Source organism: Maylandia zebra, linkage group LG7 (genome assembly GCF_041146795.1).
Source record: "Maylandia zebra isolate NMK-2024a linkage group LG7, Mzebra_GT3a, whole genome shotgun sequence".
In the NCBI taxonomy this organism is placed as follows: domain Eukaryota; kingdom Metazoa; phylum Chordata; class Actinopteri; order Cichliformes; family Cichlidae; genus Maylandia; species Maylandia zebra.
Window position 1 is genome coordinate 40,293,320 of NC_135173.1, and position 18,094 is coordinate 40,311,413.

The 18,094-nt window shown below is 38.4% G+C and overlaps 1 protein-coding gene across 3 annotated transcripts in view; it reads right to left on the reverse strand.

Moving 5' to 3' along the window:
- Positions 1-18,094, reverse strand: part of epha5 (EPH receptor A5) — a 61,946-nt gene that overhangs the window by 13,519 nt on the left and 30,333 nt on the right. For all 3 annotated transcript variants that reach the window (XM_004538361.2, XM_004538360.3, XM_076886361.1), the window contains exons 6-13: positions 10,533-10,657; positions 9,365-9,454; positions 9,118-9,187; positions 8,861-8,963; positions 5,228-5,295; positions 4,502-4,627; positions 3,699-3,884; positions 2,297-2,358 (exon numbers count right to left, since the gene is read on the reverse strand). In XM_004538361.2, the coding sequence (XP_004538418.1) occupies positions 2,297-2,358; positions 3,699-3,884; positions 4,502-4,627; positions 5,228-5,295; positions 8,861-8,963; positions 9,118-9,187; positions 9,365-9,454; positions 10,533-10,657 (830 nt within the window). The remainder of the gene's footprint in view (positions 1-2,296; positions 2,359-3,698; positions 3,885-4,501; positions 4,628-5,227; positions 5,296-8,860; positions 8,964-9,117; positions 9,188-9,364; positions 9,455-10,532; positions 10,658-18,094) is intronic.

The following is an 18,094-nucleotide window of genomic DNA, read 5'->3' on the forward strand; positions in this document are numbered from 1 at the left end:
AGTGATGGTCATCCAATCAACTATGCACTTCAAGTCAGACCTCCTGCTCTATGAAATGACCTAAAGCATTAATATTTCCATGAATCCTGCCCAGAGTTCAGTGTCACCCGGCTGCCTTGAATCACATCATGTTTTATGAAATGACTGTCTCCTGTACAGACGCGTGTCTCCCCAAGTAATTCATCTTTCCCCTTCCTCCCTGCAATACCCGACTTAACCTTTCTGGTACTCTCCCAATCTGTATAGAAGAATGATGCTAAATCGGTTGTTCAAGATTTGAGAAAAATGAAGCATGCTTTTTGCCAAAGAAATAATTAATTCAAGCAACAGCATTGGATGACAATATTAGCTTAATTACTAAGTGGTAAGGTATTACCACTTAGTAATTAAGCTAATATTGAAAACTGCATACACAGTGATGGCTTTTTCCCTGGTATGGAAGACTCTTTCACTAGATTTCCTCTTAGCTTTTTCCCCTCTCATTGGTAGGCTCTCATTGTTAGTTTAAGCTTTTGCTCCTTCCAATCCAAATGTAAACTATCAACATTCCCCTCATCCACTCTTCACATTTTGACAGCAGACATGCAGCTCACAGTTTCAACAAATAGTTTTTTCTATCCACTCGCAGCAGAACATCCCACTTACATGTGAAATGAGATGTTAAGCCAAAGATGTGAGTTAGCAGCCTCACAGTACATTGTCCATAGCTGTGACAGCTAATCCAGGACCCAGTCCAGCCTCTGGTTTTCAAATAGCTGTGTCATTTATACTGGCCTCAGTACACCAGCCATCCATGTAATTACTTCTAAGGGTTTTCTGTGCTGCACCGTCTGCTGGTGGCCCATCTTCCCTGCTTCCACTTTGCCATTCAGGTTTATTCCCCATGACACACAGGACAGTCATATCAGCAGTTTTCACTCACCACAGCTCTGTAACACACACTTATCTGTATTTTTTGTCTCACAGCATCCCCCTTTTCCATGCAGCCAAAATGAGATCATTCCCTTCAGATGAGATTTCTGATTGTTCCTGTCTGCAATGCCTTTCAAGCAAGTAAACCGACACCTCAAACCAGAAGCATTTTACTCTCCCCTTTCCTCCGTTGTTGTTGTTTTTTTGTTTTTAAAAAAACACTTTAACTCTCTTCAGTGCTGAATCCTGATTGAATCTTATGTATTTCATCTCTTCATTAGCAAGACTCTTGAAGAAATTTATAGTTTTTCTCATGCAGGAATTAGACTTGTCTGCTACCTGAGCGTTGTGCCACTGTAGGCAGTGAACAGACTGTTAAGTGGTCTGAAGAGGGAATATTTATTTCAGCCTGCCTCTTCATTAAATTCCACATTCTACTCGCGATGAAGGCAGTACTTTCATTTACGCAGGAAAGGCATTATTCCAACTCTGAAGGCTTAGTGACTTTATATATTCTGGTGAGGTGATCTGTGTCATAGTAAAGGTGAGAAAGCATTTCAATATTTAAATGTGCCTTAAATCTGCCCCATGCAGATGAACTCAGATTCTCTGATTATTCACTACTATTTTGTGTTTCTCATCATGTTATCTTCCTTCCTTGACCTTATCAATGCAGCTGGCCTCTCCAATTGTCTAACCAGGGTCTCCTAACTGTCTCTCATTCTGATTTTAAAACCAGCTGACCGTGCTTTTGAGGTTGTTGCACCCAAACTGTGAAACAGACTTCCTCAGTCAGTCAGGTCAGGCGACTCTTATTTGTTTAAAATGACTACTGAAAACTGTGTATAGGTTAGCGTTCCTTTAATTTTACCCTTTAATTTTTTGCCATAATTTGCGACTTTTTGCATGTATGTTGAAATGAAATCCTGACCGTATGCCTGTGTCTGCATGTTTGAACATGTATACTTATCTTCAATTTGTGGCTTTTATTTGAACTGTGAAGCGCTTTTTAACTCTATGTTTTGAAAAGTGCTATACAAAATACATTACTATTAGTAGGAAATATTACTTTCATCGCCTGAACACATCTGTATCTGTTTTCTGCTTAAAAGCTGTTATAAAACCTGCTTTAACTGCCATCTTTCTGTTATGAACCACTGTTGTCTCAATGTGTGCACCACTGTCTGTTTCCAGCATCCTTCAGTCCATTGAGATGTTACAGACAACACTAAAACTGAGATGATATAATTTCTTGTTAATGAAGCTACGAATTCTGCTTAAAAAACTCTTTGGAGATTTTTGGAGAATCAGAGTGGGTTTGTATTTTATCCAGGGTCGTTTTTTAAGTATTTCTTCCCTCAGACCCTTCTCCTGTATAGTTTACCTTGAGAAAAGTGTCCAATGAGCCATTCTCCATGTATTCTGTGATGATCATCACCGGCTTGCCTGAGAAGAAGAAAAAACAAAATCAACAATAAAATACTTCACGTTAATAAGCAAATATTTTGAAATCATAGTTTTGACATAAGATTTTGTTTTTACCATTTATCTAGATAGCAACACAAAATAAAATATCCTCTAATGATCTAATTCCAAAGTTTATATTATATACAAACAAAACAAAAAAATAGAATAAGGACATATCATGTGTGCCAATTTTTGCTTGAAATATGGCTTACTTCTCAGTTAAAATAATCAATTCTTTATCTGACTTTGTGCATGCAATTTTCCAAAATTTAAACTGAGATGTAAACATTTCTACGCATGAGAACAACCCTTAACAGCAACTTATACGGTGGCCCTGAGAGGCCAAACGGACTGCAGAAAACACCAGCAATAAGAAAAACACTGCAAAAGCACACAAAACACAATGGAAATAGAAAAAATGAAAACGGAAACTGGAAAAAAGAAAACACAAATAGAAAAAAACAAAAACAGAAATAGGAAAAAACTGATTTCCAAAAGCGCAAGGGAAGTGTTTCTGGGGAGACAATAATCTGATGGACCAGGTGCAGGAACCAAAATATGCTAAGAATTGTGCTGGGAGACACTTAAAAGAAGTGGAGGATCTATCGGTTTTGTGAGGAAAGAAAAGATGAGAGGTAAGTGTGTTAGCCTAACTATTAGCCTAAAAATCCATCATTAGTATTATATGAATCATGAGATTAAAACACACACTCTGTCTCCCCAGAAACACTTCCCTTGTGCTTTTGGAAATCTGTTTTCTCCTATTTCCATTTTCGTTTTTCCTTTTCTGTTTTTTTCCCCTATCTCCGTTGTGTTTTGTGTGCTTTTGCATCATTTTTCTTATTGCTGGTGTTTTCTTAAGTTGCCTGTTTGGCTTCTCGGGGCCACCATAAACTTAGCAGCTAGATCAACACTCAGTTATGCAAAAAAGAAAAAAGAAGAAGAAAGAAATATGTTAATCTTCATGAAGGTAAAACAGATTATAGGGTTGAAATTGAATTGTCAGCTTTCCAGTTGCTTTCAAAAGTTAATATATTAGATACTGTTGAACTTGACAAGCAGACTATGACATTAACTAAGTGTAAGTCAGAAAAAAAGTTGAAAAGGAAAACCTGTTAAACTACAGGACTGATTAAGTACAGCATGCAAGTTTAAAATGACATAGCACGGCTTAAGATTCCTATATATCTACACCAAACAACTGCTGTGAGTTTTACTTACATTGTGACATCCAATATGTGCTAGATCCTACAGGATGCAGTTTCACACAAAACACAGTGTATTAAACTTAAATAGTGATACACATGCTGATAACTCACTCTTAGTAACCACACCCTCCAGACGGATGATGTTTGGGTGGTTAAACTGGCCCATGATAGATGCCTCCCAAAGAAAGTCACGTCTTTGCTGCTCTGTGTAGCCTGCTTTCAAGGTCTTAATGGCAACCTGGATCTCTCGTTTCCCGGGCAGCCTCAGCGGTCCACTGCACACTTCACCAAATTCCCCTGAGGGAAAAAAAGGTAAACATTAAGAGTGGCATCAACATTTCAGTTAAACCTGACCTGTAAAAACTATTATGAAATGGCAAATCAACCTTGAAGATACAGATAGATTTTCTTTAAGTAAAGCTGAAATTTTGTGCCTGACACACTGTGTTCGTACAGCTTATATTCTTTACTTTAAGGGGCCAATCTTGAAATTGGCTAAAGCGCTTGAAGCTAATAAATGTGGTCAGTCAAAATTTTTGTCAGTGGAAACATTATTTATGTCTGTGCACAATGTTGCTTTTAAGCACACTCTTAACTTATGCAAACTTATGCAATTATGAATGTGACAGGTTTATGAAGGTTGTAGAAAATACGATACACTGCAGTAGTGTTAATGAGAAAATGTTTCAACACTACAGAAGGCAGAATTAGGCTCGAGTCATTATGCTATTAGTCTATGTGTTTTAATAAGGCATTTTGTGACGTTAAGCTGTTTCAGGGCACCGATTAAACAGGTTTACCTTTGTGGTTCTGAATTAAGGATAACACAGACAGGCTTAAACTGATGCTCCAAATATGAAACAGTGGATCTCCAAGGTGTACACACACAGATGCAGACATTATTTTTTACCCACCAGCACCAATGATCCTTTCAATGGAGATGTATGAAACGTCAATCTCCTGGGCAAATTCATGCACTGCCTGGTTGGGATCTTCATAGGTGAGGGGATCGATATAAGTACGCACCCCTGGAAATTTTACTGCAGAAGCACACACAGAGCAACATTATTATTTGAGTACAATAGATTCATACGCCTAAAAAAAAAGATACATGTATTAATTAGTGCCATTAATTATTCCCAGAAGACAACCATCTTTTCATCCATCCTGCAAATTTGGCATGCAGATAATAAACGCTAATTTTAAACATTTTATTTCACAGTCCAAATCAATATAACACTATCCCACATGGTATTATTTTCCGGACTACTCTGGAGTTGATATACCAATCACAGTTGGCTTTGATTCCATACCAAAAGATGGATAGAGGGTGTCATGCCAAAAATGTGGACAAATATATTAAGCTGTCACAATCTATAAGTCATCATAGCTCTATGTGTTGTCTGCCAACTGTGTGTTTGCTGGTAGCTATGAGCCTGGTTTGTGGCAGTGCCATTCAGTGAATAGCTACTCTAGCAAAACACTGTCAACTGTACTTATAGTACGCACATGCCAAAGGAGATAGCATGACCAGACATGACCGCTGTGTGAACCCTGTACTGTACATGTACTGTAAACTTTGGATGAACTTAAGCCCACATACATAGACACATACAGAACGAGTCTGGGCTTTAACCTACTGTGGCCATTGTGGAAGTGCATCTTTTCCTCTTCGGGATCTTGCTTTGCTTTGCTATAGCCACAGCGCCTAAGGAAGAAGTGATCCAAAAACATTAGTGTCAGTGTCATGTCAAAGTGCTGTTAAATACACACATGTAAAGTCAGCGACTAAGCAATGTTGTCAAATGATACTTGTCTCAATGACACATACACTGAGGGGGAATAACTAAATCTGATGATATTTCTCAGAATGGGACTTTTATTTTGAAATAGCGCAAGTATTTTAACATTTATCACCGTCTCCAAGGTAGACTGAATGAATTCCGGCATTAATGCAGTTTGAGATGAAGGCAGTAAAAAAGAAATGATCCCTGTGGTTTCCTCTCAAAGTGATATCATTTGGCAACTATTTCCTAGTACAAACTAGTACAAAAACACAGGAAAATATACTTTTTGAATAGTGATCTCACAAAATAGCCCAAGCAAAGAAAAGCAAACCCTGCCACCTCCCCCAAGAATCTAAGTGCAAAATAAGCTTTATATTTTCTCACTGAATCTGCTAACCCATCTTTTAAGGTTTTCAAAAATATTGCTGAAAAGAAAAGATGTCAGCAAAGGAATGCAGTTTCCACAAAATATCAATAACCAAGAAAGCCCTTCTCGACATATCAACTCTGACTTTTGCAACAGGAAAAAGAGATCTGTCACTTTTTAAGAAAGGCCAGACTGAAAACAGAACTTTTGAAGCCGCAAGGCTTATGTTTATGTCTATATCATATTCTTTTCCATTATGTCTGTGTAAACCTGGTGGATTAAACCGACATTCATTTGTATGTTTGTGTGTTTGTGCTTAAAACGCTTCTATAAGTCAATATTTTTACAACTGGCATCAGAGATAATCACAGATAACCCAGATTAAACATGTGTAATGAATTTAAACTTGATCCTATATGCAAACACAAAAACACACCACGCAACGAACAGATACAGAGTAACTAATTAAAATATCTGCAATGTAAATTTACTGTTTTATTTTAGTCATTTGTCAAACAAGTATTTTTGATGGTAGAATTTTTCCTATCTTTTAGTTCTTGAAGACAGATGAAGACACGCACACACACACAGCGGGGCCATGTCCAAGTCTTTCCCATCGGACCTCTCTGTAGGGTAACCAGGCTTGGCTAGAGGGGTTTGTATGGGCAGCTGGAGAGGGTTGACTCTGTGTGTCTGTATTTGTGCGTGTGCGTGTTTTGTGTGTCTGCCTGGAGGGTGTTTAGTTTGCTGGATTTGTTGAGTCAAGGGGTTTGAGCATGCCCTCCAACTTCATGCATGTGTTTGCGTGTGTGCGTACATGTGTGTTAACCCATGCATACACCAGTGCGTATGTGCTAGGCTCCACACGTGTTCTGTGCACGCGTGTGTAGTCTGGAGAGTCATGTATGAGTGGGTGTGTGGGAGATGCATTGGTGGGAGGGGGTTGTGGTGCTTGTGCCCTAAATCCATCGTTGGAAAATTTGGCATTCTTCCATCTCTCCTCCCCCACACACAAAACCCCGGAATGATCCGCAATCCTCATCTCTGTTCGGCTAAACCAGAAATCAACTCTGTATCGTTCTGATTTGTTTCTGAATTCTTTCCAACATCATAATTTTATGTTCAACATTAAATACAGTTTTTTAAAATTGTGCATTTACCAAACCTAAACTGTTTAAATGATGACCTAATACTGAAGGAGAGAAGAAAATTTCGTAAATGAAGCAACAATATGCATCTGGGAGAAAAACGAACATGTATTTTCATTCTTAGAAAACCTCAAAATATAGTAGAGAAACTGAAATGTGAGCTTTGACTTAACTACCCTGAAGAAACAGAGGAATACACGAGTTCTAATGATTTTTTACTCTGGCTTTGACTATTTTCTCTACTGTCTATTATCACTCCGTCTGCAGTTTTGTGTCTGCACGTGGGGAACATTCTTTCATAATTAAAAAAATTTGACTTTACTGATAAAGTGAAGGTCATATGCACATGGGGGCATGCGAATGTGACAGACTTGTAGACTGAAAAATGGTAAATGCTTATGAGCAAGGTTGTGCTACCAGATGTGAGGAAAATCCACTTGACTGATATGAATCCAGCCTGTAGTTATAACCTAAAAAGCAACCCTTAATCCTGACCTATCACAAAAGTCTTACTTCAAGCTATGTGTCTAATCCCATAATGCTGCTCAACCACAGAGAAATATCTGGGACAGAAACGAGATTTACTCAGCATAAGGTCAGAAATGGATAAAGTGATGAGGGACCATTATTGAACTAACGTACAATATTGTACATAAAATAAACAGAGAAGAATATGCACTATTATCTGCTTTATTTATTTTTTTTTTTAAATAAGGAGAAAATAAGAAAAAATTGTCTTTGACCTCTTGGACCTCTTTTTTTCTTCTTCCATTGAACATTTCAAATTCTTAAACTGCACTTTCATAGTCCAGTAACAACAAACTTAACCTCAGCATTAAACTTCTCCATCTAGGGGTTAGCGCAGTGGAACATCTGCCTACATTTGACCCAATCCCATAAGCTTCCTGTACCATTCCAACCCTTTGCATGTCCTTCTTCACTAGATCCATCAAATCTCTCTGTGGTCTTCCTTTTCCCCCTGCTTGGGAGCTCCATATTCAGCATCCTTCGCCTAATATCCACTATCCTTCCTCCTCACGTTCAGGCGATCTCAGCCTTGCTTCTCTAACTTTGTCTCCAAACTGCTCAATCTAAGCTGTCCCTTAAAATTAAAATGAAATGAAAGATCATACCTATGCTTCTTCATGAAAGAAGCAAAAATGTGAATGAAACATACAATCCAACTGGCATCTGGAGAAAATGTCCTAGAAAATGTCCAAGCCTCATCTTCTGAACCCAACTCAGGGCTCAAACACATGAAAACATGCATAATGTACGTAAACATACTTATTTATTCCTGATATCACAATTAATTACTGACATGTGACTTTCCCGTCTAATCAACAACAGCTGGTAATAAGTTAACACCATGCCAGATAATTTTAGGCTCGAGTGTCAAAAATATCACACTTTCATGCTGATAAACAGTTTGATTGCCTTCTCACATTTTATTCAACAATGTTTGAGCCACTCCAAAAAAGTTTTACTAATGCCACTGGCAGGAGCCAACACCGTCAAAAACAACAGCACTTGCCACCAGAAAAGTTCAGGATATCCTCAACAACTCAACACAATATCCCTGTCATCAGACAACAGCGAGCTTCGCTGACTCATCAACTGCTGTCGGACTCCTATCCCTAAATTTTACAGCCACCTCAAGTCCAGAGCTGTTTGTCCTACAGTGACCACCGTAGTTAGGATTATGCAGGTAAATTGGGAAGAAAACAGAACTCCGTTGACTGCAATCTACTGACATCTACTGGTTAGATTTTACAGACCGTAACTTTAATTCAATATTTCCAGTAACAGGAACATTATTAAAAGTAACACAGTAGCACTCTCATGCTAATATTTTGTATTTGTTTTTATTGCCATGTGCATGTGCGTGTATATTGGTGATATACACGCACATGCACATGGATATACTTTTATATCATATTTTCTTTTGCAGGTATATAGGTTATGCCTTACCGCCCACTGAGCAGGAATCCAGCAACCACTGCCAGCAGGACCAGAGCCAGTGTGATGGCCACCGCTACTATCGAAGCTTGAGCACGCTCACTAGTAGCAGTTACTGCCAAAGACAAGACATGGGATTACACACAGTACACAAACACAAAACCACACCTGGCATCTGTTGTTGATACAGCCCCAGAACACAGGTGGGAGTTGTGTACAAGTTAAACTTCATTGTATTGTCATTCTCTCCTTCTCTTTGGTGTACTCACAGTAAGGGCTGGTCTGGAATTCAAAGCGCCGGCTAAATGCACCATAGCCTGCTGAGGTCCTGGCTCGTACCTGTAATGCATCATATCATTCATGCACCATACTTCAATTTAATTCATTTGGATTTGCTTGATCTTAGGCAATACTGACAAACTATTTTGTCATTGCTACATATTTAAATATTTTTTCCTTCCCTTTTGTCATCCAGTTCCATTATCATTCTCTTAATTTGTGAAACCCATTTCTGACCTGGAAGATGTAAGCTGAAGAGGGCTTCAGGCCTTCCACCACCATTTCAGTATCCTTGGATTTTATTATTGTGTAACTGGAGTCCTGTTCCTTTAGTTGAAGAAAGAGAATGTTAGCTTAATTTATTCATGTGTTCTACTAACATTTTTGTACTTTTGATTGTCAAAAATGTGTTGCCCCAATAATTGTATTGCCAAATTGTATGCATATAGCTTATTGCTGCTTTCTCTCCGCAGCTACCTGTGGTATATGCGAGCATGAGTGTGTCTAAATGCCTGTGTGTAGGGATCACTTTTCCAACTGTAACCACATCAGGTTTTAACTCAGCTAAATGCTGCCTCCATTAGCCAGATGCCATTAGCTCACCACTGACCACAAACCCTACCCTGCTCTCCAATGTACCTTTATTGTGACCTTAGAAAAGAAGACATCAGAGGATTACAGGCAGAAAAGAGGAAGGGCACAGGAACAATGATCTGCACAGAAGCATCAAATTGCTGTCCCTACTTAAGTCCAACTTAACAAAAAAGGGGGGGAAAAAAGCTATTATGCTGTTACAAAGACTTTTGAAGTCAAAGTTTTCTCACTGGACCCGGCTTAAAACACAATTTCAGTAAGATACACACATCTGTAGCTGTAACAAATTAGGTGTGTTATACAGGGCAAAGGGGAAGTGCTGCTAGAGGTTGTTCAAGCATGGTCAGTTTCTTATATATGGTCAGTTTCTTAAATATATATATATATATATATATATATATATATATATATATATATATATATATATATATATATATATATAGATACTCTTAAAAAAGGTCAGATACAACCAGTGTCACTAGCTATGTACTTTGAAAATGACATTTATCAACAGAAATGTTTATATGATGTGTGTGTGTCTGTGGACTAAAGTCAATATGATATCTATTGTACAACTAAAAGCAAAAGCTTGAACAAGAATAGCCCTACAAATGAGTTTTCTGTTGTATAGTACATTTAATTTCATAGTACATATTGTTCAAAACTGTATACATTAAAACACTAAACTGGAAAACCAGTGCTTTTAAAACTGAAACCTCTACTGTACGAGAGGTTCAGGGAGGTACTAGGAAAACACAGCTGGCCCAAGGGCAGTAGACAAAGGTACACAGCTTTGTGAAAAGATTTTTACCTTTTCAAAATACTTGATCTCATACTCTAGGATGATGCCGTTGGGACGATCAGGCTCTGCCCAAGAAAGGGCAATGCTGCTCTTCCCTGTATGACCTTTCCTCACCACACTCACAGGGGACGGTGCTGCAGAAACAAAGATTCAAAGAAAATAGTACGGTTTGAAGTATCAACATAAATAGCACAATCCAGCAGTTAAATATGATGCAACCCATTGCACTTCTCACTGCATTTCACATTATTAAAACTAAATAACACAGGCATAAAACTCTAATAAACCGTGGCACAAAGGCACGTGGCAAAGTGTGCCAATGTTGTAAAATCTGCTGGATCCCATCAGCATTCACAAGACATCATTCTTTTGAGGACACCTCATCCATTGATGTTTACATGCACATAACTAATTGTCATGCATGCTGTGATTGCTGTAAATCATGAAAAATTTAACTGTAGATTAAAAAACCTAAAGAGGATTTTAAATTTGGCGACAATAGGAAGAGGTTTTTCATGTAACAACTTACACAGTAACGGATATCTATCTTTGCTGTTTGGTGATTTCTTTCAAAGACATAATTTGCCATGTTTTTTCTTATGAGTTTCATGTTTGGAATTTAGGCTCCTCTCTGAGGTTGTTTGCTTTTGTCTGTCAAGCTCCAGCTCAAAAAATGTTATTTTTGGTTACCAAGCAGCTCTGCCTCAGAAGCATGTTTGCAATTTGGCAACAAGGTGCACCTGTGTCTAATTAAACCATCCCTTTATGTCTTGCTGCTGGCTGAGCATGTGCTGCCAGAGAAGCATATGAATTCAACTGTTTAAGTCTTCACATTTGAGTGTCTAGTGTACCAAATTTGGCACACATTAAAGGTTACGAAATACACTGTAAAACTCTTCTAATGTAGAATCAACACAAACAACAAAATAACGACATAAATGTGTCACTTTTATGCACAAGATATTTGTGTATTTCGTTCTTTTCTTTGTATTTCTTTAAAGCTTATATTTTCATTTATGTCTTTTTTCTGTCATTTATCCTTTCAGTTTTGAAGTGAGCTTTGTTCTGCAAGTTTACATCAATTGCAAAGCCATCCTGGTGTAACCTGATCTATTGGTTCATCTCTCAGAGGGACAATTGGAGAGTCTCTGACACATAAAGAGCTTTTAACTAGGCAAAATGCTCCCTCAGGCAACATCCCTATAGCCTGTGTGTGTGTGAATGTTGATGCGCGTGGATGTGCATGTGAATGTGTGGCTACTGCAAATGCTAAACACCGTTTAGGTTTCAATGGCCTCAGCAGAAGTCCACAGAGAATAAATCATCGCTACAAACACAGTAACTGTATCTTGAGTGGATGGTTGCACAGAAGTGTTATCTGGAATATCTTAAAAGCCTGAAACCAGAGACCGAAACTCACACACATACACACACTCAATGCTTAAATGGTATAAAGCCTGGATTCAATGATGAGAGAGAGGGTTTATTTTCCCAGCAGCTTTATGGGTAACAATACACCAAAATCTAAGTTTACACCCTCCAAAAATGGATGCAGTTTTCCATTCTATATTTAATCAAATGTTTTGAAAAGGATTTGTAAAGAGGGTACAGCCTTTTACCAAAGCTAGTGATTTTTAGGGTTATATAAATCATTCTTAGATTTGAAGTAGGGATTTTGTCTCAAAATTGTCATCAAAAATGTTGTCAAACATTATTTTTCACAAAGAAACAATAAGGACACTAATTATAGAGGTTACGTTCCTTTAATGCCTTTAAAATCTTTATTTATCATCATAATCCATCCATCCTTCCATTTTCTTCCACTTATCTGTGGCAGGGTCGTGGTGGAAGCAGCCTCAGCAGAGAAGCCCAGACCTCCCTCTCTTTAGCCACCTCCTCCAGCTTGTCTGGGGGAACACCAAGACGTTCCCAGGCCAGCTGAGAGATATAATCTCTCCAGCATTTCCTGGGTCTGCCCCGGGGCCTACTCCCAGCGGGACATGCCTGGAACACCATACCCAGGAGGCATCTAGGAGACATCCTTGTCAGAAACCCGTTCCTCCCAATCACGCCACTCCAGGTCTCACTGTCATTGCCCACATGAGCTTTGAAGTCTCCCAATAAGGCGACAGAGTCCACAGGGGGAGTACCCTCAAGTACCCCACCGAGGGACTCCAAGATGGCTGGGTACTCTGTATTGTCCTTTGGCACATAAGTGGCTCATCCGGGTGGTGAGCCTACAAGAGGGTGGACCCATGTCTCTTTTTCGGGTTGTGCCTCGCCGCGCCCCATGGACTAAGGCCCAGGCACCAGGCACTCACCGTTGGGCACCCTTAATGGACCTGGCTCCAGGGCTCCAGGGCAGGCCTCGGTAACCCTATCCCAGCCAGGGTGAACTGTTTCCTAGATCTTTCAATCATAGGGATTTTTGAATGACTCTTTTTCTGGTCCCTCACCCAGGACTAATTTCCCATGGGAGAGCCTACCAGGGGATGAAAGCCCCTTGTCAACATAGCCCCTGAGATTACTGGGACACACAAATGCCTCCACCACGACAAGGTTGCAAACTCGTAATTCTTAAAAAATAATTTTTCTGTCAATTTAGACAAACTAAAACTGTTGACTTTTTCTAGACTATAATCCAAACTATAGCCATTCCTATTTTAGTTAGTTGGAAGTATGTGCAAGCTACTTTACATGCTTTCACTGAGCTGTTGCTTTACTTAATGCAAAGTCGGTTTACATTTGAAGCACACATAAAAACAGGAAATGTTGGTCTGCGGCAAACACAGCGATTAAACACTTTTTGGCTCACTTGGTTCTGTCTCTTCCTTATCACCAAATACAGATATATACAATATCTGTATATACCAAAATAGCACTCACACTCAAACAAGTGCTTTAAAACCCAGATTTTCAATCGAGACAGAAGGAGAGGTAATAGAAGAGAGAGACGGGGAGGAGGAGGGAATGCAAGAGGCAAAAAAAAGTGAAAAATGAAAGACGAGGAGGAGACATGTTGAAAGAGTGTAGACGGGACCCAGCAACACTTTTATTTTAACAACAGGGTAAACAGTGTAATGACACTTCTAGCTTTAAACACTTCCACTGCGTGTTATAACTGCTAATGAGCACGTACAGTATGCCAATGAAAACGCAAATGAAGATGAACTCCTGGTGTTTATGCCTGGTGGCTGGTAATGCTCTATTTGCTATCCGTCTGATACTTTTTTTTTCTACAAAGAGTGAGTTTAGAAAAGGTAAAACCCATTCACTGGAGGAATACAGCTATCCAATGTAACAAATAAAAGCAACATTATCACAGTGCTAAACATAAATCTCCCAGACCACTATCTGTCTGCACATCACCAAAATCAATACCGGCTTTCAACGATCTCGTTTTTATCTTATAACTACCCTCTCGGAATGACTGATAGATAGATTGAGACAGAATGAATTGGAGATAGGGGACAGAGATGTCTTCACTAGGGTTGCAAAGTACAAAAGCTGCTATCATCTATTTTGCGAGGAACTTTAAAACTTTAATCTGCCTTTTCTTTTGATGCAATACATTCGATTAGTGGCTTTGCACCAATCCAGCATCTTGCCACAATCCACTTCCCTATCAGCACATCAATATTGACAAAAAAATATAATAGCTGGAATATTTTAATTGTGGCTTGGAGATTTAATGCTGTGACCATAAACTGCTCCAATTTGGTGTATTTACAGAATTTGCATTTGTACCATTCCCATCACTCTCCCTTTATTTTATAACATTTATTTATTGTTGCTGGATTAATTAGGATATAAATGGTTTTTTTTTTTAAATTAGAGGAAGTAAATGAAAATTAATGCACAAACAACTGAGCTATTGGTGCCTTTCTATATTTTGACAATACACACCACACTTATAAGATTCAGTTTCCTAAGTTATATGTTAGAAGGCTTTTTGTTCCTTTTAAACCACTAAATCCTTGAGTTAACCTTCACGACCTTGGTGGATGTTAGCCAATTTGAATGGATTGTTAAAATAAACACACTCTACAACCCTACAAATCTTTTATCTAAATTCATTTAGTACTTTTTGAGCTATCATGTATACAGACAGAAAGAATGCAATGCTACCAACAATATAACCTCTTTGCTAAGATAGTGTTGGGATTGTTGGGAGCCACAATGTTGGGTGAAGAAATACTATGTTATACCTGTCAAACAGTGTGATCTATGGCATTAATCATAGTTTCAACTAAAGAAATAGAAACAAATGATGTGTTTTTGCAACAAAGTGTTCGGAACAAAGTGATTAAAGATACAATTTAAAGTTATGTGTAGAGAAAACGCACTGGCTCATACCTTGAGTTGGGTGTCTTTTGATAATTGAATGACTCATAGGTCAGTGTAAGTGGCTTACAAACAAAAACGATATTCATATGAAAATAGTCATGCACAAGGACTGAATGGGAAGTCTGTCTCCCTGTTAGAAACATCTAAAGAAATGAAAGGTGGTTCAAGACTTTTGCACAGTATTGCACGCTCCACATCAAAGTAAAATAAATAGCTGCAGTGGCAGGCAGCACATTTTTACCACACGCAAGCTAATGTATCATGGTACATTTGATTAATAGCCAATAGCAGAAAAAACGTATTTGGGAGCATTTACTGTGCAAGTGGCACTCAATGTGCCTACAGCAGGAACAAATAACCTGAAATAAGATATTTTAAAACAGACAGAGCTATCCTAATAAAACAAAGCTGTAAAACTTGTGCTTATTAAATACAAAAAGAAACTATTTAGATTTCAAAGCTTCCTTTTTGAGTGTGTAGAAAGAGCAATATGCTAATTGTTTCCACTCAAACATTCATCAATGTCTGAGCAAATACAGAGCTTAAAATGTAACATATGGGAAACAATCACTGGGTTGCAGGGAAACTTGTATGAGCATTTTGGTGGCTTACTTTTCTTTTCAAAATTAATTTCTACCTCATAAAGGCAGGTGCTAGCAAGCCACCTTATCAAATGTATATACCAGTGTGTCAAGGAACATCAAAGCAGTGAAAAATATGTGGGCTTCCATGCTCCAACAGTGCTCTTTGTATTTTTGAATGTATACAAGCAGTTAATGTCCAGACTCTCACTATTGTCTCTTTACTTCCGTCCTCTGCTTATCTTTCCTGCTGTTACAGCTTCTTGCTGTAACCTTTTCTTTCCTTATCACAAGCATCCTATCATTTTCCCTCCACATTTTGCCCCCTCTGCCCTGTTGTTCTCTCGTTCTCTGTCGTACATTTCTCCCGTTTTTCACCTCTCCTGATCTCCTCTTCCCAACAACCAACACTTTATTATTCAGCAGGGATTCGCAGGGACACTGTGAAATCACCTATTTCACGGATAACTTATCGTGTGTGACACTTTTCACACATCAAACAGCAGATCCTCTGACTCTATCTCTCTCCCTGCCTAAGCCTTAGCAGTAGTTTTGTCTCAGTACCTTGTTTTTACTGTCAGAGAGCAGAAGCACACTCTAGACCAGTCACATACGAGCACAACAAAAATGCAGGTGGTTAAACTGCTGATTGAGGTTTTCACTTAGTAATTACATCTGTCACTAAAGAGCAGATGGATCAGAACATTTTAAATCAGTCATTACAATTACTGCCTCAGGATTATTGTGAAAATGATTGTTCCAAATAATGTTAGTCACTTGATACACAGCCTTCCAGTAGTTGAAGTGCTCACTTTGTTGGTTTTGTGAGTCGCATTACACAAACAGCGGTTGGTGCACACTGCTACAAAGAGCTAGGAGCTGTATTCAAAAAACATCCTTGGGCTAAAAGGATCTCTTATTCCTAGGGGTGGACTTACTTCTAACTTTAGTACTCTTAAGTTCATTTGTTGTGAAATGATTCACAAATAATTTTGGTTTTAAAAGCAGATGCAACATCTAGAAGATGTTAGAAAGTTTTCACTCCTAAGTCAATATAATCTACATAAAATCAGCCAAAGCAGCTGCAGGCAACATTCACTGCTGTTATTATTTTACACAAGTACAATGACATAGCACAATTACACAAGTGGCTGTGTCATTATCATGACATTGAAAAACGTTGTAAATGAATCCAAAATGCAATATTTAAAGCACAGTTTCACAGTGTTTAGCATCATAAACTGTATTACATAAACAAAGATGGCTTTCTAAGTGGATTCTTACCTAAAACTAAAATTCTTTCACTAACACAGACCTGTTACTTGTCAATCAAAAGACAAAAGTTCTTTCTTTCTTTTTTTAAATATTTTTGCTTCCAAGCAGAGTTCTTCCTTTCTTGTAATGTTTATTGTAGTGTAGTAGTTCCCTAGGCTTTCTGAAGGTCTTTGGACACTCATCAGAAATGGTCTTATTCTCAAGGATAGAAAACAGGGGGAAAAGGCTGCGGTATGCCAAATTACACAAGAATTGGACTGAAATGCAGTGGCAACAGGTCTGATTGTATGAAATCTTTGGTTCACGTCTTTGTCTAAGATGTAAGGAGGTCAGGGGGGAAATATAAAAGTGAATGGGGTTGAATTTCAGCCAGGACATTAAAAAGAAAAACTGCCTTGCCTTTTGCCTAATATATTGTATTTCTATGTATGTTTACACATGCTTCAATAATTTGTTGCACCGTTTTTCTTTTTTTCCCTAGAAAAATATTAAATGAAGATTGGGTTATAACCTTTGCACAGTTAATGGTATACGTGAGTCTTGGTGACATCTATAGCATTAGGGCCATCTCTCTTTACTAGCCTACTAGTTTCCTCATTTTTTTATTTTTCTCAGCACCTTTAAATACTACTTCAAATGGAAAACCCTACACATGCTGGGAAAGCACAAGTTCACGCTTGAGCCACCTTTCAGAATAGGATGTTGCTATGTTGGCTAATGAATCTAGATAATAATTAGCTGAATAATAACACTGGAAAGAGGTGTTATATCTACTATTTTCTACTTTCTACTATTTTTTTTTACACAGAGTAAGGCATTTAGAGTGCATTTCAGATGGCACGGCCAGGTTGTACATGCATGCTTGTTTATATTTGTACTAATTAGAACTGTTAACCACCAAGCTGCTCTCAGTATGCTCACACGATTCTGTTTTCAAGGTAATGTTAAAAAAACACCCTCACTTACAGTAGCATGTACCAGATACAAGCCAAAGTACAGCAGACTTTATTGGTCTGTGACTCTGTCAGCCATGTGTAATCTAACGTAATCCCTAATCTCCACTTGGTCCAGTGACTGCCTAACTTTAATCCAGCTACAACTGAAATAAACTGCATTTGAGTTGTGTAGTCTGGTGTAATCCACTCAGTGTGCTGACAGCCACAGTGACAACACATTTAGAGGACTGCCAGTAGTCTTGACTGTTAGACAGCCATCTGCCTCGCTCTTTTTCCTGTCCTCCTAAACACAAACTGTACCTTCCTGATTACTTGTACAGCTCCTCCCATTGATACTACTAATAATAACTGCTATTCTTTGGCTGCCAGTAAACCATCTGTTTGGATGGAACAAACACATTCTTTCGACATA